Source organism: Toxotes jaculatrix, chromosome 9 (genome assembly GCF_017976425.1).
Source record: "Toxotes jaculatrix isolate fToxJac2 chromosome 9, fToxJac2.pri, whole genome shotgun sequence".
Classification (NCBI taxonomy): Eukaryota; Metazoa; Chordata; class Actinopteri; family Toxotidae; genus Toxotes; species Toxotes jaculatrix.
Window position 1 is genome coordinate 3,605,687 of NC_054402.1, and position 25,386 is coordinate 3,631,072.

Here is a 25,386-nt window from a genome sequence, read left to right on the forward strand (position 1 = left end):
ATCAGAGAGACAGCTTGCAAACCACAGGAAAGAGCATCAAAGGCAAAAAGCTTAATAGGGACCAGAGCGCATGCAGTGCAGCAAGACACACACACACACAGTCACGCTCACACACAACTAAACACACACACAGTCATGCGCACACAGTCTTGCACAGAAACAGCCAGTCACATATCCACTCAGATGCACGCTTGCAGGAATCTGTATTGCGACAGATCCCGAGGGCAAGCGTATATGAATATGCAACCAGGAACAATAACTGGGATAACAAAGAGAGACAAAGGCCTTATACACAGAGGGAGACTGAGGGAGGAAAACACAGCTGAATTTCCATACTTCTTGCTCAATGCTCACTCACAAAGGAAAAAGGGGGGAAAAAGCGACGGAGATGGACAAAGAATGTGTGTGAAAGAGAAATGGTCTACGCTTGAGCTGCAGATAAAACTTTTTTCCCTTCAACAGTGACTCAGACCTGTCAATGGTGGAAATTAAACAAGTGCAATTACTCTGTACCTTTAGGCTACTGTACTTTTATATTCCAATTTTATACTAACTTAATGTCAGTTACACAATAAAGATTGCTACCATTAGCTAACACTAGCTGCCATGAGCTACTTATGGCAGCTAGTGTTTAACAGCTAGAGTTTAGAGTTTAACATACTTTCACTTGCTATGTCAAGTGAAAGTATGTTAAATCGATCAGGGGTGTGTTGTAGTACTTATGAAGTCAACTTTTCTTTTTTAAGTGGAATATTGTGTCGTTTCTTCTTTCAAAATTACAAATTCACACTATGTTGCTTTAATGCATCAAGTATAACAATCTAATGTAAAAATATAATATGGGGTAATTCTGCATAATGAGCACTTTCACTTTTAAGCATAACCATTATTTTCAAAGCTATTTTCAAGTCCATTTTCTTGCCAGTCCATCTGTACATTTACTTGAGTAGTTTTCAATGCAGCAGTTTTACTTGTAAGGGAGTATTTTTACTTCATCTTTACTGATCTTATTCTTTTTAAACATTGGTTATAGCTACGCTTGAAAAAAGAAAAAGAAAATGTCTAATAATATAAAACAGCTGTGGTTGGATAAAATGTCCATCTTCTACCATATTTTACATGATAAACCCAGCTATGAGCCACTAGAGCTGCGTGACAATGCCATATGTGATGCCTTTTGTTGTGCCTGTCTTTGGTCTTTAGCACTTACTGTATGTAGAAAGTGGGTGAAATGACCTGCTACATTAAAAATGTTATTAATATTAAATATTATTAAAGTAGTAGTAGTAGTCTGATCTGAGCAGGAGGTCATAACAGAGCAGATTATAGATTTGGCAAGAAAGAAGAAGGAATCAATCAGCATTCCCTCCTATTTGCTGTCAGTGGAAAGTTTCTGCAGAAGCTTTAGTGGTTGCACGGCACTGCTGATGCCCTGGACTGTTTCATGCTCCCAGCAGTCAGCAACTATCAAACCTCATAGTTGTCAGCGATTATCAGTGTTGCAGTGGAGCAGGTCGAAGGTTACCTGTTGAACTGTCCTCCAGCCTCCCTCCCAGACCTCTCCTGACTATCCTCCTCCTTGTCCACGCTTTGGCATGACAGCCTGGATTTGGAGTGCCTCTGGATAATGAACACACACACACAGGAATATACACACACACACACACACACAAGTTACACTACAATGACTGGGATTTGTTTTCTGGCTGAAAAGCAAGCAGAAGTATTAACCTGTTTCCCTCACTTCAGCTGAAATTGTGATTAACATGTTGCACATCATACATGTTACCACCTACACACAAACTCCACAGGGTAGGGGCTGATGTTTGTGTGTCTTTAGCAAATTGTATGTGTTTCATAGAGGCTTATATGTGATTCACAGTGTTGTTATTGTAGTAGCAGTTTGTGTGTGTGTTTGTGCATGTCAGTGGGTGTTTTAGGTATAGCGCATGTAATTATAGCGAGTGAGTGAGTGTGTGTGTGTTTTTTTTTTTGAGAGAGAAGCAACACCTCTATTAGAGCTAAAGTGGAGTTGCAAAGAGGATGAGGGTTGCAGTAATTACAGGGTTTAGGCTGCTTGCCAACAGATTACATGCACCCATGCATGCGCGCATATATACACACACGTGGGAGGATGCATAATATGCAAAGAGGGAGGCATAAAAGAATGAAGGGGAGATGTGAGTGGGTAAACAGAGGAGGGAAAGAGGAAGGTAAAAAAAGAAGCAGATGGATAGAGAAATAAAGTCAGAGTGGAAAATAACCAGGCTGAGAATTGAGGGAATGTGGAGAGAATGTCGGCAACAAAAACAACCACACGCACACACACAACACTGATGCCCGAACAAATATTATACTTTAAAATGAATGATAAATTGAATTGATGCTGTTTCTCAAAAAAAAAAAAAAAAGAAATCTGACAGTTAGAAAACATGAATTCATAACATCATTTGCACTATAAGCATTTCTCCTTGGGCCTACACATTTCTTAGAGAGGATCTACATCAAGACAGTATATGCTTTAGATCTGCAGGTGCAATGCACAGATATGCATAACGCATGCATTCACTGCACTGAGCTGCTGTGTGGAACTGGAAGATAAGTGTGGCAGTCTTAATTATGCTACCTACCACATGCTGAAGATAGCTCTACAAAATGGTGCTTTTTATTTGCATTTTCCGTGTGTGGTTTTAAGGAAGGCTTCTGTTTCGCTCCCTATAGGTGTTTTAAATCTGACATCACTCTAATGCTTAAATAAAACATCTAGCAAAACATAATGCCAGTCTAATACACCAGCTCTGAAACAGATAATTTTTCCAGGTTTTCTTTTACCTGGAGAATCTCTGAAAAGCAAACTTCCTTCGTTGGAAACACACACTGAGCCAAAAGCTGGCAGGCTTCTCTGGGATTTTGTTGCCAACATTCACCTGTAGTTTTTCCCAGTGTTTCCAGCACCACTGGCTCTGGTTAACCCTCTCAGTGGCTATTAGTCTGACTGTAAAATTAATGGTAGGGGCTAATGAATGAATTCTGACTGGCTGTTCAGCCAAGAGGATCGTGAATTCACCCATTAAGCGCATGTTCATCCACTTTTTTGTCAAGTGCAGAAGATACCATTGGTTCTTGGAGGCTGATTTGATATGTCAGAGCCCTAACAGGGTGTCAGGGAAGTAGAACAACGAAGAACTTGAACTTTCTAAAGTTTTGTAATATTGTTGTATGAAGCAGAGAACTGATTCCATTACCATGTAACCTAAAATTGAACTAACCTGATTTTGCCATCTGAGACCCCACACAAATAGATCAAGAATCAAGCAAAAGCAGAGCAATCTTTGAGTCTTTCGATGCTTCTCACCTTCTGTTTGAGTGTCGTGATGAAGGATCTGCTTTGGGATTTTTTCAGAACCCCTCTGGAGCTCTAGAAAAAAAAAAAAAAGAGAAGACATTCAGAGACTCTCTATGTGTGTGGTTGTGTGTATTTGTTTACATTCATGTGTGTGGATCACTTGGTGTGAATCTAATAACAACCACATTAGCACCAAGTGAGTCAGTTAAACCCTAAAGCTCAGTAGCTGGAGGGGCTGCAACAGACATCAGCCAATAAAGAACAGCACAGCTGAAGAGGAGAGTGGGTGAGAAATAAGAAAACGAGAGAAACTGAAAAAAGGAAAATTACAGTAAGGAAGGCAGAGCAGAAAAAGCCTTAGAGACAGAATGAGGTGAAGGGGATCACCAACAAAGCAGGATTAGAATAAAGAGAATAGGAAACCCCGATGCACAACACCCACCACATTAAAATGGCTGTCAGGAAACTGAAGCTTCTAAAAATAGCACAAGAGGCATGCAGGAAAATTAAATATTAAGTAACACTGCAGATATTTAGTTTCTCGTCACTTTCGGTCTGTTTTGACATGAATCACCACCCATGCAGGTGGAAATAGCACAGCCCCTTCAGAGTGGCCTGAGGAGGTTCTGCTTGTTTGTGCCTCCTCATCTGTTCGGTGGCTGCGTTTGACCTGTCAGTGGTGTAGCAACTAGTCTATTCTTTTATTCTCTCCATCTCCCTCTGTGACTAATACCATGGCCTAGTTTTATGCCCCCACTCCTCTCTTTCTTCTCTTCATCTTTTGACAGATATTACTCTGTTCCAGATGCAGATCTACGCATTGCCTTGGGGATGTACCTGCCGCAGGTTTTTCTGAAGGCCCTGGTGCGTGGCTCGAAGCAGAGCCCGGATGCTGAAGCTGTCAGTGTCTTCCTTGTCCCCGATGCGAGACTCCTTCAACAGAGAGTCCAGTTTCTTTCTGATGTGAGACTCCACCTGGTGGTGACCATTGCCCTGTGTGAAAGAAGAGGAAAGTTAGTGGAAAAGAGAAGAAGAAAGACAGCCAAGAAAGTAGTGAGAAAGACAAGCAGGTTGTTTAAGTAAAGGTAAAAAGACTTATTTATTGGCAGGAGATGATGGAGAGTAGTGCCGTTTTGGAGCATGGACACACATTGTTACTGATGAAAAGCACCTGAAACCCCATTATTAAACAACTGCAGAGCCACAGCAGTTCAATCGGACCTGCAGTTCCAGTCCAACCAGCACCACCTTCTGACAAGAAAAGTAACTGCAGATGTAGACATACAGAGGTGCGCCACCTGCAGGTCTAAACCACTACTGCTATTACTACAGGTGACATAGGTTGGGATGTGTAGAACTGGTCTGACAAGGCATTAACGGCTCCCCTGCTGAATGTGAGTCTGTCAGTAAGTTATGTCTAAAAGTTTACTTTTGTTTGTAAATGCTGATAAATTTGAGAAATGTTAAATTTTTCTCTATAAACTGGGGGGAAAAAATCCACTGCAATATCTGACATCATATTCAGTAGGAGAGAGTGAACACCATTACATAAGTCACTTTTTTCCACAGCCCACTATTAGTGCAATGTTAGTGGCGACTGCTGTGAAACTATACTGGTTTAATGAGCTTAATACAAAACCTCTCATCAGTGGAAACCTGCCACCACCCCTTTAAAATGGCAATGATCATCCAAAGTGGCATCTGCGGTCTCATGCCTCCAGCTAAATGTGGAAGAACGATGCCATTTTCGGTTACACAACTAAACCATCTGGAAAATAACTGAGTGTCTTCCTGTTTTCAGTGTGATGAGGAGGACCCTGGCTCTCCTGTATCCCAGAATAAATGAACAGGATTGAGAATTACTATAATAATGGCACAAGAAAAGTTCAGACGTGATTTGTCTTAGCAAGCGGCAATCAGACGCTCTGACATGTTTTACATGTTGCTGCAATGCTTATCTACAAAAAAACAGCAAGCTCAAACTCTTTCCTGCACTTGCACTGACTCAATATTTATATCTGCTTCATTGACCATTGATTATTCGAAAACATTACAGCAGCGATGATCAATAAAACATTACAAGCACCAACGTTACTGCCCAATTACTGAAGCCATTAAATTGAGCACAACAATATCATTAAGATCCCATTATCTAACTTCTGGCAGAAAGCTAAAGAAAGCTGCCCAGACAGAGACAGACAGCAGCTGGAGAAAAAGGCTCAGCCGCTTTTACATTTTTATTTAAGGTACAGAAAAATATGTTGTAATAGTAAAATTAACAAAGTTCTATCTATCAAAATATTGTTTTACTTACCTGCAGGATAAGTGGTTCATTCAAATCAATTAAGTGCATGCTGTCATGGTTTCAGTGGCATGTAGAAAAATGGGAGGAAAGGGCTGTGTGACAGGTGGGTGACAGGAGCAGCACAGCTGTTTTGCACTGATTTAAATGAACAAGCTCATCCTGAATGAGTGGTAAAGCTGCCGATATACTTCATTTTCTTATTATGATGCTAGATTAGGACATAAAATTTTAAAATGTTCAGAATTACTGACATTTGCCTGAAATTAAAGAAAAATCCCCTGAGCCTCCCAAACATTTTCACTTACTGCATTACTTGAAAATAAAGACACAGAGTACCTGACAGATGGGCACAACTGGACTGAGAATGATGAAAACTAATTGAAAATAAGGAAGAAAGACTCAAGTAATGTGCAGCACCGTCTGTGTGGAGGTGGTAATTTGAGAGTTCATGCATGTTTGTGTGCACATATTATTTATAGCTGCATTCCTCTCTTACATTGCTGCTCTTGAGCTTGAAGTCGTCCTCAATTTCATCAGCGCTGTCATCGTCAGATACTTCCCCCTCCTCTGCGTCCGCAGACAAATAGGCAGGCAGACGCTTCCCCTGGAAGGAGGAAAGACAAACAAAGAGATGGGAGGAGAGTGACAAACACACATTTGACCCATGCATATGTCTCAAATTCAGCACAACCCCTCGCTCATCTCTTTTATGCACAAGAACGCCCACACAGGTTGCACCTCTAAGACAGTTTGAGTATAACGGAATTGAATATGTTTCACTCTGACATTCACTTGGCCGCACACAAGCCTGTGCACACAAAAACGACAAAGACACACATTAAAGTAACCCGTTCCTTTATGTGGCTCCTTTACCAGTATTTACAGGAAGAGGGAAAGCCATTACTGCCATATATAAGCACACAAGAGAGCACAAAACACACACTTGTGCACACGCAAAGACACACGCACGCACACACAATGTACAATCAGCTGCAGATTCCCCGAGAAGCTCCCTGAGCAGCTCTTTCAGCAGAGTGGAAGCCCATTAGTGAGCCATTCTGAAGGTGTGAGTGGGAGTCGAGATTTTCTAAGCTTCTTCTCAAAAATCAATGGCAGACTCTGCAGCACACTGAGTCTTTGACTGGCTGACATCACCACCCTCGCTTCAGCCAACTGCCACAAGTAGCCTGCCCCCTCTTCCCTCTGGCTGTGACTGCCATAAACCCTTACGCCACTTTTCTTTGCTATCTTATGACGCTCTGGTCTCTCGCTCCACTGAGGGGATGGAGAGAAGGTGAAAGGCTCTCAAAGACGGGCAGAGAGGGGGAGTAAAGTAATGGAGGGAAACTGTAAAAGAGGAGTAAAGGGCTTTATAGAAAATCAATAATGCTCTTTCACTTTTCAGACATCTGGCGGGGGAGGGACAAAGCCAGAGCTCCTTTTCCCAAGGAACAATGAGGGCTTTCTTCACATTACAGATAAAGTCACTTTTATCTGGTTCTAATAAAAAAAAAGAACAATAAATGCTGAAGGCTTCTGCTCATCCAGATGCTCTGTCTCTCTGTCTCACACTGTTTCTTTGTATGAATAACTCCCCCTGAGCAGGTGGATAAGGATCTTCCTGTTCTGAGGCTGTCAAAGTGAAAGCTGATATTTAATTTCAGAAAAAAGGGGGACGGGGGGGTCACACTCTGAGTGATCATTACTTTTGAGGATGATCATATCAATATGTTTCACAGATTATCTAACTGGGTACCTGTCCTGCCTTTTAAGAAGAAATAAGCTTACAAGGCTAGACATGATATACTTTGAGATAATGATAATGTCGTGTTTAAATGACAAAGGTTCTTTGTCATATGAGCTTTCCAAAATGAGTCAAGCAAAGGGAGCGATTAAATGTAGAATTATTCCTTTAAGTTTAAGCAGCTAAAGCTACTTAGTTAAGCTTGGGGAAGTGATTGGTTTAAGAAAACCAACACTGGCTTTTGTTACAGGAGACAAGATGTGAACCACAGTTTTCACACAAGATTGCACCTAACCATCCACCGATACCCACGACTTTTTGCAGCACTATTTCAGCATCAGCTACTGCGCTTCCTCCTATGTCTTTACTAATCCATGCTAATGCATGCTAATTAAAGGCACTAATATTAGTCAGCAGAGTGTGCCATACAATCCAGCATCTTTGGAGCAACTTTTCAGCCTTAAAATGTGTTTGAATGTGTGCCAGGGTGCTCAATATGTGCGATGCCTCAGTTTTAAGCTGAAAAACAGCATGACTTATAAACAATCAGTTTCTGAAAAAAATGTCATACTGAGCCTAAATGTTTGAAGCTATTCAAGTTGTTGCACCCTGTTTTTTGGTAAACTTTTAATTATACAGTTCAGTCTTAGTTTAACTGGGCATTTGGGGAATATAGGATTCATTGTACTAAAACACAGTGTATATTATTTATAGAATTTCATTGTAGATCATTTAATTACACTTAATTGCAGAATGTTTTGACTAAGAGCAATTTGAAATGAATCCTTTGACAGCTCCAGCTGTGTTGTAATGAAGGTTATTGTTTGTGTGCATCTGAATGTGAGTTACCAAAAAATCATAACTGTCGCTCTGCCATCATGTGTCAGCATCTTATCCTTCTCTCTTTTCACTTCTATGACTAACACAATGACCTAGTTTTGTCCTCCCTATCTCATCTTCTGTTTATGGGCAGTAATTAGCTGCCTCGCCTTTCTCACTCCCCATCCTAAGTACAGCAATGCACGTGAAGTAAAATATGATGAGATAGCAAGTGCTCATCTTTCCTCATTGTCATAAGAGGAGGGAAGTGGAGAAGTGTGATGCAGATGCTTTTATTTACAAGTGCACCAACTCACCGGGCATATTTTAATTTAGCAATTTATGTATTTATTCATTTAAAAACATGCACTGTCAATCCACCTCCTGCCCGTCTCTCTCTCTCCATTGATTTGTTCTTACTTTGATGAGTATCTTGCCCCGCAGGCTGTGAGGACTGGGTAATGTTTTGGAGTCTCTGCTCAGAGCATCTCCCACGTCCAGTTTGTCTCCAAAGATTTCTCGCAGGTACTGAGCAATCTTCTTTTGCTGCTGGATGCTACAGTGGTTCTCTACGGACAGAATTACTGGGTACCTGATGAAGAGAAGAAAAAAAAAAAGGTATATATTCATTACCTGGTTTCCATAAATTACATAAAACCTGTCAACACTTACAAAATGTGTCTTGAATGCAGCCAGTGGACTGAAGTGAGACTGATCTGCTGACACGAGCGTGAATCACATTTCAAACTGTTCCTCTGTTTCTCACCTCCAACCAGCACAACAGAGAGATGAATGATAAAAATACAGCTGCACAAACACCTCTTCACCTCTGTGGCATGGTGCGTGGGTGTGGTGTGGTGTGGTGTAGTGTGGTGTGTGTGTGTGTCTGTCTTTTCATTTAGAAAAGGTGAAATGACTTGTGGCCACACAGCAGCACAGCCCAAATGTCAGGTTTGTCAGACTGACAGCTCTCCCTCAGGGGAAACAGCCCTGCTCTCACCTCCACCTCTGATCCCCAAAACACACACTCACGCACGCACACACATTCAAATGCACAAACAGGTCCTCTGCCAAAGACAAAAAGAGACAACACAGAGAGAAGCATCCAGAGTCATTTCATTTCGACACAGACAGTGACATCCTGGAGCTCCTCTCAGGTGAAACAGTGAGGCGGCTCAACGAGCTGTGTAATGTGTGTGTGTGTGTGTGTGTGTTTCATATTGGAGAGAGAAGAGACTCACTCCATTTCAATACAACCCAAGGGCCATTAATCATATTAACAGGTGGCACTGATGATAAAATATCAACTGAATGTAAAAGGTGAGAACAGCAGAGAGAGAGAGAAGAGATAGAAAGATAAAGCACAGGACATCCAGTCTATGAATCTGTTCTTGCTCTCAGCATTATTACAGATGACTAATTACTAAGATCTGAGTTTGTGAGAGTATGCAGGCATTTCCTCATTAGCAAGTGTGAATGTTTTCTTTTGGGAAAGTACACTGAACATATGTTTTTTAATTTAAACCATCTAAAGAAACACAACTCTGCAGACTAAACTAATCTAGGACAATATTTCAGCATTTATTTTCATTATTCATTAGTCTGCCAAGTGTCTTCCATATTTATTGATTAATTGTTTGGCCTATAAAATGCTGGAAAATAGTGAAAAACTATTATTATAAAACGCCAACAAGGCAACATCATGTTGTCCGACCAAATCTTCAAAATTCAAAGATACTCAGCTGACGATCACGTACGACAAAGAAAAGCAGAACATTCACACAATAAATAAAATGAAACAAGGAAATATTTGACATTTTTGCTTGAGAAATTACTTTGATAGTTAATTAACAGTTAAAATAATCACTGATTATCTGTTAGTCAGTTAATCTATCGACTAGTTGTTTCAGGTCTGATCTGAAGCATAGATAAAGTCAAAATTAAAAAAGAGATTAAAAAAAATGAAGTTAATTTAAGACATAGCAGGCTGCCATTACAGTAAAAGGGTTTTCATGTGAATTTTCCATCCAAAACTTAAGCAGGTTTAGCTGTTATGTCTCTCCTACTGTGTCTTTTGTCTTTATGTTCCTTCCGTGATTTATTGAATGTTACTCTGCTTGATCTGTGACTCATCGCTGAAGTCTCCGTGCCTGCAAAATTTGTTGAGACATGCTTTACGTGCATAATGAGTTTCAAAATACACAAATTCCAGGTTCAGTATATCCAAAGTAAAAGGTGGACAGAAATTGTAATTTGTTTCCTTTGCTGCATATTTGTCAAACTGCTTTAATTCGCAATGGCAGAAGTTAAAGGAATAAGTTTACAGTTTTGGAAATATCTTTCTTCACCTTCTTGCCAAGGACCTTATATAAGATTCATAGTTCTCATGTCTGTGGACAGGAAAGAAGAGAAAGAAACAGCTATACTGGTTCTGCCCTGAGGAAACTAAAGCTCACTAATTAACACATATATCTGGTTTATTTAATCCTTACAAAATATAAAATATGAAAACAGCAATTTGTGGCTCTGCGTGTTTCAAGCAAAGCTAACCAGCTGCTGGCTGCAGCTGCATAATTTATAAACAGATATGTGATCTTCTCATCTGACTCTCAGAGAGAAAGCCAGTAAGTGCATTTCCAAAAGTGTTGAAATATCCCTTTAATGCCAATAACAGCTAAAAAAAAAAAAAAAAAAGAAAGAAAGAAAGAAAGAATTACCATAGAAGTTAAAGTGACATCTAGAAAATAAGAGTGGAATTCAATCTTAATTTGATGATAATGAAAGTTCTAAAAATCTACAGCCAAATGTAGTTATACTTCTGTCTGATAACATAATTGAATTCACACCAATACCGTCTGCACCTTTGAATAAAATAAATGATTTTAAAATAAAGCCGCTGCTATAATATGTAGCTGCAATAGATGTTAAAGTGAGCCAATGTGGCAGCAGGAATCTGCATCTTTCACCACTTTGTTTGGGTATTGTTGGACCCAGCAGAGACAAACAGAGGCTCCTCGGGGAGCCAGGGGAAACACTGCTAAGCAGATGGCTCAGTAATAGGTGCTAATTACTGCCAGGAATCACAGTGTTCTCTGAAAAAAAAAAAAACACAAACCTGTCTTTATAAATGTTGCAGCTTTCTTGTTAAACCTAGTGGGGAAACCTTCCATCAAACTCATAGGCATTTCATTATAACAGTGTGAGAAATGATAGTTTGAGACTTGTTTTATAAGGAAAATTACAGTAGCAGCTTTTTAAATTAGGGTGGAACAGCCTTTCATGTGTGTGTGTGTGTGTGTGGGTTGGTGCTATTACAGCTTATGTCAACCCATAGTGGAGCAGAAAGCATCGCAATTAAACAGCAGAGGACAATATACAATCAATAATACAATCTCTGCCTGTGTGCATGTGTGTGTGTACATGGAGGAATGTTGTGCTGTTTGTCCTGAAGAAAAGAATATTATTTACTCGACAGAATTTCAACCAGAAGTGATGTTTCAGTCCGATTTATAGATGTGGGAAAGCTGAAGAGAAGAATATGTAAAATGACATTTCTATTTGGCATTCAAGACAATTTTTCCCCCACAACAATATGGGATAATGGAAGTGTCTAGTTTCCACAAAATGTCACAAACAATCATGTGCAATAACACACATACACACACACACAAACGCACATTCTGTACCATAGGGAGCTTTGACTCACTGGTTATTTATGAAGGCATATTTATTGATGGTCTCTATGACAGACTTGAACGGTATCTTGGAGGTCAGAGTGTAGCCATGTTGGACCATTGGCTCTCCGTCAGGACCATCCCAACAGTCCACTGCAGGGAGAGAAAAAAAAAAAACAAAACAGAAGAAATGATGCATGAATGATTCTTTCTTCCTCTTCTCACTTTCATTTTTAGATATCGGAATGACAGAACATTTCATTTGGACTTCATGTCACAGCTCTTGTCACCATTTGATACATGGTGAAAAGTCTTGTGTTGCTATTATCATGAAAGCCACCTTGTCCAATCACATGAAGCCATTTTCCTAGCAGACATATTGACTTACCATAGTAAGAAAATCCCAGGTGTTAGGACATGACAGTGTGACAGTAAGCCTGCATAAACAAACTGGAGCAGCTAAATGGAATTCAGCCATCATTGATTTTATTCTGTACACCTGCGCTTTTCCGACTGTGAGGCGTCAAAATGTCCTCAAAGGCACAGTCGGATTAGTCTTGAGCGGTGTTTTAAAGTAAACACATGCTTACCCTCTACGCAGCGGCAGCCAGACTGCAGCACCCAGGCGTACATGTCAGTCTTGGAGTGGGAGAGAAGCTGGTCTCCAGTCAGGTATGTGTTATGAGAGGAGGCGATGAAGTAGTTACAGAGTGGCTGCTCCATGTCCTGATTCACCTCATGGTGCAAAGGGTTGAAAACGTCACACGTCGGACTGCGCATGAGACTCGTAAAACCTGAAGATAAATACACATTTACATTACAATAGGAATCAGTGAATTGCAGAATTCAGCTTAGCTTCACGTATCAGTGGCATGTCTCTGTGAATGGCAACGTCAGTCAAATAAATCTCAACAACTATCGGATGGATATACATGAAATTTTGTACAGACATTCAGTATTCCCAGAAGATGAATCCCACTGACCTTGGTGCCCCCATGACTTTTCATCTAGTGCCACTATGAGGTTGATATGTTTGACATCAAAATGTCTCCAACACTGTACTATATGTCTGGATGGCTCGCCATGAAATTTGGTGCACACATTCATGGTGTCCACAAGATGAACTGTAATGACTTTAATGATCTCCGGACTCTTTATCTAGCACCATGCTGATGTTAGCATTTAGAGAAAAGCACCACCGTGCCTTAGTGCAGCCTCACAGAGTTGCTAGGATGGCTGTAATGGACATATACAGATCTTGAAGACAGTTTTAGAGGTCCTGGTGGAACGAAGCGAAGTACTTTAAAAATGGCTTGTCATGCACTGATCCTGCCTCCCTCCAGCATGAAATTTACAGCAATCTATGTTGCCTGTTTTTTTTGAACATCCTGAAATGAAGGTGGCACAAAAAACTTTTCTATTTCAAACTACCAGCTACCAGATTATATCACGCATCTTCTAATAGCTTCTAACAGTGACATGTACAATATCTTTTCATCAGCAGGTTGAGCCCCGGGAAATACCGAAGGATGACAGACGAGTTCATTCAAACCACGGGGCTGTGGTTTCAAACCAGAGTTAACTTTTTTTTCTTTTCTAAGTTAGCGGTACTGCATGAAGAGGAGTGTCAGGGAAGAAAGCATCCTTTCATCCAGAGAGGAGGAATAAAAATGAGACAGGAATACCAAGAGCAGGAGAAATCGGAAAGAAGCGAGAAAGCAAGCGAAGGAAAAGAAGCAGACAGTTGATGTGGAAAAGCTGACTGTGGGGGAAAAATGGAAAAATGTGATGCAAATATAGGACAGATTTTTGCTATGGAACGTCCATGATCAGTCTGGACATGCAATCTCGTCACAGTGCCATCATGGCTAAATCCAGATTTAAACAGTACACAGTGTGACATGAATGCTCATGTGAGCTACACTGGATACTATATACAGTCACAGAGACATATAAAAAGACGAAATAGGTAACAGCTCGTCACAGTGTAAGAAGATGTTAATGTGAATCTGTTTGTACATTTCTGTCACATCTGTGGACAATGCATGTTTAAACACACACATCTCTGGCCTGCAGGGAGGGCATCAGGCATACTGGTCTGATCAGTCAGACACGTAGAGTGTAAGCCTTCATTTTCTCACTCCAGCTAACCTCCCCACCTCCCCCCAGCCCCTCTTCAATCCTCACTCCTCAGCCCTTCTTCTCCCTTAAGCTCACCCTTCAGTCACATGCCCTTCAGGCATTGCTTAAAATGACACTCAGAGATGAACACTTGCCAACGTTCTTTCTGATTTCTCTAGTTTTATATGGTCATTTTTGACAATAGAAGTCTGAAAATCTGATTGTGAAAATTATTTGAATTTTGGAGGATGACTGAGCCCAAGATGAAAATAAAGCAGTGAGAGAAAATGGTGAAGTTACCTTCAATCCCCATAACACCTCTTTGTTTATTCTCGTCTGACACCTCAAACTTGTCAATGATTTCTGCAGCATACTCTGCAGTCACATTTGCCATCTGCAGAGAAAAAAAGGTGAACAAAACAAACATATAGTTTAGTTTATTGCATTCATTCATTTATATCAGGGACCATGTACAAAAACATTAATCCCATGCAAGGAGAAGCACTGTTACAGATTTAGCTAACAACTAATTTCTATCTGCAGTCCCTGGGAAGGTCAACACAACACAACAAGTACATTAATATAAATACAAAGTCAAATCACATGACATTAAATACTAAGTAAAATCATACTTTCACTAACTCAAAATTCATTCATTGCAACCACTAATGTAACCCCCTCCACATGCACACGCCCCTCTCTCCTCAGCCATCACCTTTTTTATGTAGACAGTCACACAGAACGAACATGAGTCAAGGTGACATAACATGTGAACACTGTGTGTGTGTGTGTGTGTGTGTGTGAAATTTAAAATGCTGCACACAGAGCTTCTTTTAGGGCAGGAGTCGTTAACCCGGGGCTCCAGAGCCTCATGTGGCTCCTTCATCCCTCTACAAATAAATAAGTATTTATTTAATTTAAATGTATTTTTTATTTTAGTTCGTTCGTTTTTTAAATGTTATTCTAAATTTGAAAATTATGGTGATCATGTAACATTAGAATAAAACTTTTTTTTTTTCTTTCTTTTTTTTTTTTTGTCGCTCAAAATATGCGTCACGACCACCGATGTGCGACACCCGGCGGCAAAGTTTACTGAGCTCTTCGACCCGCGGCAGGTGAACGATGGATAAAACCAACAAAAGACAGTTTACAGTCCTGATGTGGAGCCGCTGTGCGCTGAGGTTCAGGAGCAAAGATCACATGAACCAGGTAAAATCAATAGTTTTAATTGTTTATTATTTTGCAAATTTATTTCGCAGTGTTTTTGTTGACAGTTGACTGCACGCTCCAGCACAGAGCACAGAAGCAGACCACAGGTGGATAATTTAAGTGTCTGTTTGAGGAGGACTCAAATAGACATGGAGGATTTTATGTGAAAGTTAGCAGAAACCAAGCGTCTTTTTTTTTCGGAGTTCGAAATGTTTTTGTTACGTGCAGAAATGAAACTTCGTGTTCTCTGTATCAGTTCATTGATTTCATAACTGCAGCACACTATAGTTTTTTATACATAGCATAAAGGTAAAAAAAGAATAATAATAATAATGTCAAAAGGGTTTTGTGGCTCCAGATGTTTTCTTTTCTCTTTTCTTAAAATTAAAAAATGTCCTATTTACTTACAGTGGTGGGAATGTTGTGGTTTCCTGTCCCTGACTTTTAAAGCTTGTTTATAAAGTGGCCTACTTGGGTTCTAAGCAGTCTTACTTACCTTCTTACAGCATGATTTACAGTAGTTGAGATGAGAAAATAGTTATTGTTTAGACCCCTTGAAATACAGTAAATGTATGAAATGAATTAATCCCAGTTAAAATGCTAAATGAATTAATCCCAGTTAAAATGCTAAATGAATTAATCCCAGTTAAAATGCTTTTTTACAATAAATTTGTCTTGCTATTAAATTAATTGTCAGCCATGTCAAATGAGCCTCTCAGACAGTGAACAGTATTAATGCGGAGTATCGCAGGCTGGGGGCAAGAAACTCAGCGTAATGAAAAATGACATGGTTGCAATGTAAGAGAGAAGAGAGAGTGTCAGAAACAGAAAGGAAAATACGGAGAGGAAAAAAAAGAGCAAAGAAAAACTGTAAAGAACAAGAAGAGGACTCCCATGAGACAAACCAATTTTAGGCATGATAGATTGGCTTAGTGGAGCAGATTCCTCTGGGCAGACAGCTGAAACAGAAGGAGTTAGACTAAGGAGAGGGTGAAGTGAAATATCTCTTTTCTGTGGCTGGATCTCAGACTGTTTTAACATCACTGCCTGAGCGTTTTACTGCTTATAACCCAAGGCCAGTGTGACCTCTCACCTTCTGCTCATTGCGCAGGAAGTTGGCCAGCTCCTCCGCTGTCAGGTGGTCCTTCCTGTCGCTGTACGCCATCATCAGCAGGAACAGGTCCCGCCTCAGAGACATCATCTTGTAGAAGACCGAGAACTCCTCGTAGGTCAGCGTGCCCTGCTGGTCGTCCGTGTCTGCTTCCTGTGAGGGTAAGGAAGTCATACATTACAAGTTATTCTATTTTAATGGTTTATCCAAAACTACAAAAACAGACTTAGTGAAACTCTACAGAAACCCATGACCTGCAGTGTGATTTTATGTATTTGATTCTCATGTGAAACAACAAACAGATGTTTGAGGTGGCTTAAAATACTAATGAAAATCGCAAATCAAAAAAAAAAAAAAAAAGTGTATTTCAGGTCTAGCTACATTCATGGATGTAGTGGCAACAAGCGTGGATGAGATCAACGCAGTTTGAACAAGTAGTTGTGAGTCAGCTTATAGAAAAAAACAGCTGTTAAGTCAAAGTAGTTTTGAGAAAAGTGAAAAACTGCTGCAGCTTCCGTGCATCGGGATGGATGTGTTGTTTGATACTTACTGGTTAGGGCAAAGCAAAACAGAAATCAGCTAACATGACTCAAGTGAAACATCATGGTAATTCAGTCTGATTATCAGGCTCTAATATATGGTAGAAAATGTATTTTTACTGTAAGTGATTAGCGAGGATTGACCCTGACACCATACGTATTGATTTGTCAGCTGTAAAGGTGAACACAAGGGAACACAGAGGGAACAGCTGTGCACATGTGCAGCTGAAACTGTCCCGTCTTTGTTTTCTTCAGGTGTTTCTCTCCCTTTCAAACACAAATTCACACCAGCAAGCACACACCGTGTACCAGTTTTTATGGCACAAACACGTTACCTCTCCAAGCTATTTTTCCTTTTCCTAACCTCATATGTCACTACATGTGGCTCACTGCTCATTCTACCCTGCCACTTCACTCCGTCTGCTCGCTGGGATTCAGCATCCCATATTACCTGGATCTCACGGGGGCCCATTCGACTCCACACCAAATCTAATAATACCAGCTAATGCCTCCATCACATTCCCATAATGAGCTCTCTGTGGGCACTGGGGGACTCGATCACAGACAGAATCCACATACAAGGAGCAGGATAAATCACGGTGATGGACTTCATCAGAAATGCATGGACAGAAAGCAAACTGATTCAGGGTATTTTAAACAAGCTGTTAAGGTGGCAACGCAGCTGTCTACCAATATTTAACTGGAAAGGGATAAATTATTGAAATTTTCTATCTGATCTAAACTCAGATTGAAGTGTGAAATTACACTGTAGTCCATTGTGAACAGATAAAAACTTTCATAGTCACTATATCGACTGAATTACTGGCGATGGAGCAGAGGCTTTAGGGGGACGCTTTGGATATTTTTATCATATCAGCAAATTTCATTAAAAAAATGCATAAAGCGTAATAATTTCAATTCCAAGTTTTAAGATCACTCTGAGTAGAAATAAGGATTTGCTGTTGTCAGTCAGATGTCACAAGACCCAACTGAAAACCTATTTTCTCAGCTTCTTACTATGAGCGATATTTCCTACATCCAGCATCAAATATTTCCCTACTAAATAAGCAACTATCAAAATTAAATTCTGCATTCTGTGTTACACTGTAACTCACCTTAGAAAAGCTAAGTGTGGATTTCTGACGTTACTCAATGTGACTTCAGTTTTAAAAATTGAAGCAGCCCTCTCCTTAAACTACTTCATCCTTTTTCGAGAGATGTTTCTCTTTCGCTTATGAACATATTAAATATTTCTCGCACATATATTTATATGTGCGAGAAATATGCACATAAAAATAAAAAATGCAACAGTAATGTGGCATCAGTGATTTCAAATATTTATCCAAAAGGAATTTTTATGTGTTCAAATGGATAAAAACCTCCTTTTTTTATTCGAGGGTTTGAAATATGTCTGTAAAAGTGTTGGGAGTGAGTTTCTATTCACACATATGGTGAAATCTATGTGTGAAAATGAATCTAAGAGCAATTTATTGTATGAGTGAGATGTAAAATCAGTTTCAATTAACCTTTTCAAGCAGCACCCCACACTATTACTTCAAGTCTGTAGGGACTGTTACTTATTAAGTCCTGGCCAGGATTTTTACAGTAAATCAAATGAAATGGCTTCTGATTCTGACCTGAAACATTTGCTTGACCTTCCTGCGCGGCAGATTGACATTCAGCTTGTGGAGAAGTTGGTAGATCTCTTCGATGTTCAGGAGACCGTCTCCGTTCTTATCAGCCTCCTCAAACGTCTGCTTCATCCACGTCACAGACGCACACATTAAGGAAATCTAGGTACATATAGTGCATATACTCATTTGTGCTCTCACTCTTTTACACCTCTGAGTCCAAGTCACCAAGATGTGTCTGACCATGAACACTGGGTTCAAGGTGGATGAAACTAAATAAAACATATATAAATGTATATGTCACTTGCCAGCTCTAGTAGTACTGCATATTTGTTCCGACAGCAGTGTTTTTCTTTTCTGGAGAACGATTTTCTTTTGAAAACTTTAGTGTATTCCCTCTCAAACAACGTTACATCAACACAAAATCGTTTTCTGTCCTAGAAAATTGCTGTGCTCCCGCCAAGACACAGAGTTTCAGCTAACAACAGTGATTTGGACGTAGCTCTTTCCTTAAAGGATATTGGTTGTGCGTACGCTGCCGCTTGGCCAGCGAGTCCTCGTCACTGATCCCGGCCATCAGGTAGCGAAGGCCAGTTATCCAGGTTCTGGCTTCCTCTGCATTGGACGTCACTAGGTCGAGGGACTCCATATGGTTTCCGTGGTACACTGTGAAACAGCAGGCCGGGTCGAAGCTGCCGTCTGCATGCCGATGGAATATGTCCGATTGACCGCCCTCTGTTACTTTGTACAGCGAGTCAATGGTGACTGGTGGAAACAGGAAGTTGGATGTAAAGGAAGACAAAAGACCAGTTTGATTATTCGTTAAAAGGCCTAAAAATAAAATACACTTGAGGCAAGCATTAATGGTTTCTTCCTTAGAATTGAATCGCAACCTATAAGTGTATGACTGCTGAAATTCTGTTGTTTTCTTATTAGTAAGAAATGCCTTTAAGAAACCATAGCTAGAGCCTATTCCTCTAAGCTATACACCTCCATTGTTATTGCTAACAGAAACAGAGGAAGGGGGCAGACAGATTCAGTGATCAAGTGTAAGTTGGAATTTTGAAAAATTAAAAAAACAACAACATAAAAAGTCTTTATTCCTTTTTGACAGATAAAACCATGATCAGCTATAAGCCATGACCAGCGTTATGCAATCTCCTAAGTCTCTGTGCATTTCTGTGTCGTGTAAAAATACACAGAGAGGGCAATTCCTGTGGGCTTCAGAGTGTATCATGGTCTAATGAGATTGAGTATAAACTCAGCTATGTTTGATTCTGTGTCTGTGTTAGGAGAGAGAAACAGCCTGCGGTTCGTTTTGTTCTGTTTTACACATTTACACATATGCTTCATCTGTCTCTTAAACTCACTCCTCCTCTGCTTACAGTATCTCTCTCAGGTGTGATCGTCTAAAACAGTTCAGTAATGACTCTCGTCTGTGCACTAATGTATTGTCCTCTGAACAATTAACCTGTTAACCTGTTCAGTCGACTGATTAAAGAGTTAATGAAGACTTTATTCGATTAATTATCTTCTTACCCACCAAAAAAATGTATTTTGTCATAATCCATTCCAAAATTATCCATGTCCATTTTCCCATTACGCTCAGTTCTCTCATCCCTTTACATAATCTCATCTCTGAAATTCTACTATGACTGAAAGTAACATTAAGGCAGCTTCATTCTGACCCTGCTCAGACAGATAGCACAAACACACACACACACACACACACTCAAAGCACATATTCATAGAAAGATCTAAGCAGCTGGAGGTGTGTGTGCTTCCGCTCCACGGTGCAGCAGAATGTTAGCCACTCATGGGTTTCCACAGCAAACCCCCTGCTTCTGTCTCTTTGGAGGTCAGGGGCCTGCATGCTCCATGTAACAGCAATGAGCAGGACTCAGATCAGACACTGCACCACTGGTGCCTCACGGTCACAAAGAGCCCCACCACACCACCAAGTCTCTGTGCTTCTTCTGAGCACTATTCAATCTTCGCTTTGGGTGTTGGATTTCCAAATCCACGCAGCCTCATAAAGCTTGAACTCACAGCCACAAATACACCAAGCAGTCCTCTAACGCCGTGAACTATTTCATCAGACATTTTACTCTTATTTTCTACAGCCTTCGAATGTGTTCTTTGTCGACTGGACTTTAAAATTCAATGCAGAATCTGAGGCTCAAACCCGAAACCTCAAAACATCAGAGTAATTGTTTTACTCCTGTCTTATTTTGGGCCTCCAAAGCCAATACAAACCTACAACCTCAAAATTTCTCAATTGTGCTGTTACTTGGACAGCACCCAAAGGGTAAGAGTAAAAAAAAACCTCTAAGAAAAATATTGAAACTGTTCTTAACTACATAGATCTGCATGTTAGAGCACTTCTTTAAGTTTCGAGGTTTGATCTTTATGACCCTCAGGGAACTTTGCAGTCTAACACCCAGAGTGAAGACTCAAAGGCTCTAAATCATCCAGTCAGTAACTGACCAAATGGCTCAGGGTGTTTGAGGAATGTTTTAAGATTTTTGAGGTTGTGGGTTCAGTCCTCAGGCAACTTAACACATTTTGAAGTCAGACTTCCAAAGGACTGACACCAAAAGGTTTAAGAAAAACTGTTTAAATGTTCCTGATCAAATGGCTTAGGGAGTCATAGGACATTTCAGGGCAAAGGATCAATCACAGTAATGCTCAGTGCTCAAATATCTCACAGTGTTAAAGGACTGCTGTGTACGATCCTCAGACATTGTACTGAATTTTTAAGTCTAACTCCTTAAGCAAGGCTCTAACAAATATTCATCATGTATCTGATTAAAAGTAGCTCAGGCTGTTAAAGGAGCACTTGGACATTTTGAGGATGTGGTTTCAGCCAATATTAGGCTCAACATCTAAAGACTCAGATGCTCTGAGAAACACTGCGTCTGACCAAATGGCTCAGTGTGTTAGAAGACTGTTTGAGGTTGTGGGATCAATCTTTAGTGAATTTTGAAGTACAATACCCAGATGAATGACTTTAGGACTCTTAGAAATGGAGATCGAGTATCTCTGACCTCTTGTTCTGACTCTGACCTCAAGTTCTGAGGATGAGTTCGTTTGACACAGTAAAGTGCCAGTGGTGCCGAGTCTGGTTCAGTTCCTGCCTGTTATCAACACCCAGAGCATAAAAACCAATCCTCCTGTGGTGGGTAGGATGTGCACAGAGGGTTTTAAAAATGCTGAAAGATTTTTGCTACTTTACAAAAGTACTAGTGTTTTATTAAAACCCACTACTACATTAGCCTACCACATTTATAGCCACTGATATACACTGCATACACTATATGTAGTTTTCACTTACTCACCTCAGTGTTACTTTTTATGTAGTTGTGCCTTTTGACCACTCTACTGCTAATGATTTTCAGAATATTTGTGAAACCGAGATGTTTAAAAGAATATAGTCAATACCTTGTATTAACAACAGTGTAGTCCAGTCTATGTATGTGTGTGCAAGTGTATATCTGTGCATGCATACTCACTCTTGGCCTTCTCACTCTTGCGTGAGGGCTTCCAGCGGATGCAGGAGCGATGCTCATCCAGGAAAAAGAGTCTCACTAGCCCTTTGGATCCTGCCTTCAGCTTTACCATCTGCGTCCCGGACTGCATCACACTCATGCATCGCTCCACTGCAGATAAAAACACAAACACTGGGGTCAGCCGAGCACTATATTAAGACACAAAGGGAACAGGTGTTTGTCTTTATTTGTCTTTTCTCAGGAAGAGGTAAGGCAAAGTGTCACAGAGTCGCACAATTAGCGGAGCAGGAAGCAGCTGATGTGGGTCACAGTCCAAACTGCAACAGTGATGCTACTGTGTGAACACACAGGGCTGCTTTTCAGTTGTACACTGACCTGCTCCTGAAAGCAGCTCAGAAGAGAAAAAGAGACATCTCACAGAGAGAGTAGGACGAGAGACAGCTAATGTGTGTCTCTCTGTGCTAGGTTTCACAGAGGACCTGTCGGCTCTGTGGGAAGAACAGTTCTCCATCGTGCTGAGGCATCATGCTGAGGCAGGTGGAAACTACGACTGGGCTGCTTCATCAATGTCCAGAATATAACAAAAAATTTGTAACTTGCGGTGAAGATTAAAAGTTCACCCGAATTATTAAAGTAAAAACGTACAGACAGCTGACAGATTAAAGGAAAAACTATTTCATTAATTAGTGGAGAAACATAATAAATGCAGATGCTTCCACACAGGTGCACTGGCTGGTGTTTCGATAGGAACAGTGACTCCGGTGAGATCTGCATTTGAATCTATGGGAGAGAGGTCAGTGTATAGGGTCGGGCATTGTGGTTGGCGGTGCACACATTACGTCTGTGATGCTTGTGCATTAGTGTGATGTGTAAGGAGATACCGAAGAGCAACTCTTCCTCAGGTGACTGATAATGTCAAACCATGATGTGATCAGAGAGATTTCACAGAGAGGAATATTATTGTGGGGCTGCAGTGCATAAACCCCTGATTACAAAGATGAATGCATATTTGAGAGTTCAGTGGTTAAAAAAAAACAGACACTGGTCTACATGTCGAAAAAGTGATATGGTCAGATGAGTCATCCTTCACCACATTCTCGACAAGAGGGTGAGTGCATGTGTGGCGTACACCGAGAACAGTACAGTCCAGTGGCTCTGTTATGCTGTGTGTGTGTCTGTGTCTGTGTGTGTGCTGGCATGGTTTGGGTCCACTTGTCCCCTTAGAGGAAAGGGTCGTTGCAAATCATCATTCACCTTTATCCTATGATGAAAATTTTCTATCCTGAAGGGAGCGGTCCCTTCCAGGATAACAATGCCACCAGAGGAAAGGGAGAAAAAATATGTTTTTTTATGTTTATTTTGTTTTGTTTCATTCTGTTTTTGTAATTTGGCTGAATTCGCCCTTTAAACGGGCTGGGCTGAATGTTAGGTAGCAAGGTGGTGGTAATGATTGCTGCGGCAGGGTGGTTATTTTAAATACTGTGGCATTTATACATGTCTCTGCCCCATAAGCATCAGCGCCGACACACCCACACACTGATGGCAGTTCACTCTCTGCCAGTGCAGCGCATTGTTGTGCTGCAGTATACAATATGTATGTGCATCATATGCTCACAAGAGAAAACTCAGTTTCTTCAGTTTCTGGCAGTCATCTGCTACGTTGGTAAACGTTCAATTAAAGACACTTGAAATGAGCAGGAGAATGGGTGGAGAGGGAAAATAATGGCAGAGCGTTCTGAAGAGAAGAACAGAGGGACTGAAATAATGGTGAGAAATGACTTTGTGTTTGATTCCTTGACTGCCTGGCACTGTCCAGCATCGGAAAAGGATAAAAGACAAAACTTCAAACTTCTTACTTTTGGTGACAGCTGGTGGCAGGGATACAGACGGGGATGACAGCAGAGAGACAGCGAGATTTCCATCCTCATTAGTGGAGTGTGTGCATGCATGCCTGTGTGTGTAGGAGTGTGTGTGTGCATGTAGCATGTGCTTTCAGGTTTGCATGCAATATGTCTACGTTTCCATGCATCACTATAGCTCATATTTTGTCTTTACAGTAAATACACAGCTTAAGAAGAGAAAGAATTCGTTCTTTACAACCCTGACTGTGAAGTATTTAGTTATCTGGCCACACACAGAGAACAATATGTTAATCTAAGCCTGGTAAAAATCTTTGCATATACATCATTTCTCTGATAAAATTTTTGCCAGTCACAATGGGCAACATTCACTGTGAGAGTGAGCATACTGTATACTAAAGCAACAGCCTCTTCTCTGGATCTGCTAAGAGGTCAGAGACTTATTTGAGGGCACTTCAATTGGTTGAATGCTTATCAACACAGCAATTGGAGCCAAGTCCTTCAGGCTGAAGGACAGACTCTCCTCATACAAGGAGACGTGCGAATCCTTAAATTCTTGATGCTAAATCATAATAATCTGTCACGTCACAACTAGACCTGTACGATAAAACTATGGCGAAGCACAGATCAGAGCAAAGGTATGAAACTCTTTCTAAAGCTTTGAGTGTTCCCAGGAGCACAGCGGCCTCAATAACTGTGAAATGTTGGATCGGAACCTCCAGGACTTTTCCTAGAGTTCGTCGTCTGAAACTGAAAACCATGTTAGAAAACAAGCACGGAAAATCTGGCGAGCGAATCTAATGGCTCAAAGTCCTCAGAGTCTAACACTACAAACTGTAACAGTCTATTAGCCCCTCGGAAAAAATTTGAAAATACAAAATGTTCTAAAGCTGCAGAACATGTTGTGATTTTTCCATCCTTATAAGGATGCACAGAAGCACACACAGACATTTGCACACAAATTCTAAAAATGCATATCCTGAGATGACATGGGTGATCATCTTCAAAGACAACTAAAGTCAAATCTCTCACGCATGCAAAACACATATTTAAGCATACTTAACAGAAGCCATGCTTAGTAGAGTACTTGTTAACAGTCTCTGTCCTGAGGAGAGGCTTAGCAATGACACAGATTCAAGTTGTAGATGCTCACTCTAGGGGCTGCATTATACACACACACACACACACACACACACATAAGCACATGAATCCAAGCCCTGAATGCACAGAACGGTCTTTAACGGTTGATAACACAATGGAGTGCGTGAGGAGAGAAACAAGCAGCTACATAAATAAAACAGTGAACTTGGGTTCTGATTCCTATATATTCAATCTAACTGACTTCACTATTGGTTTACTGAGACAGGTCCCCACCTGGGCATCCTGAGACACATCCGCTCATAGCGGCACCCAAATAGCTGGGTTCCTGGTAACTGCTATTTCTTGCTGTTTCCGGGCGATTCAGGAATAGGGATATGTATATTCTGAACAGTGAGTGATAAATATGTCTGGTAAGATT

At 40.6% G+C, this 25,386-nt stretch overlaps 1 protein-coding gene across 2 annotated transcripts in view; it reads right to left on the bottom strand.

The window, feature by feature from the left end:
• The window catches only part of plch1 (phospholipase C, eta 1), a 45,301-nt gene that overhangs the window by 8,323 nt on the left and 11,592 nt on the right, over positions 1-25,386 (bottom strand). For both annotated transcript variants that reach the window (XM_041046359.1, XM_041046358.1), the window contains exons 2-13: positions 22,012-22,158; positions 19,021-19,264; positions 18,506-18,635; positions 16,312-16,482; positions 14,310-14,403; positions 12,479-12,682; positions 11,921-12,041; positions 8,635-8,806; positions 6,148-6,255; positions 4,184-4,339; positions 3,356-3,418; positions 1,526-1,620 (exon numbers count right to left, since the gene is read on the bottom strand). In XM_041046359.1, coding sequence (XP_040902293.1) covers positions 1,526-1,620; positions 3,356-3,418; positions 4,184-4,339; positions 6,148-6,255; positions 8,635-8,806; positions 11,921-12,041; positions 12,479-12,682; positions 14,310-14,403; positions 16,312-16,482; positions 18,506-18,635; positions 19,021-19,264; positions 22,012-22,158 — 1,705 coding nt within the window. The remainder of the gene's footprint in view (positions 1-1,525; positions 1,621-3,355; positions 3,419-4,183; positions 4,340-6,147; positions 6,256-8,634; positions 8,807-11,920; positions 12,042-12,478; positions 12,683-14,309; positions 14,404-16,311; positions 16,483-18,505; positions 18,636-19,020; positions 19,265-22,011; positions 22,159-25,386) is intronic.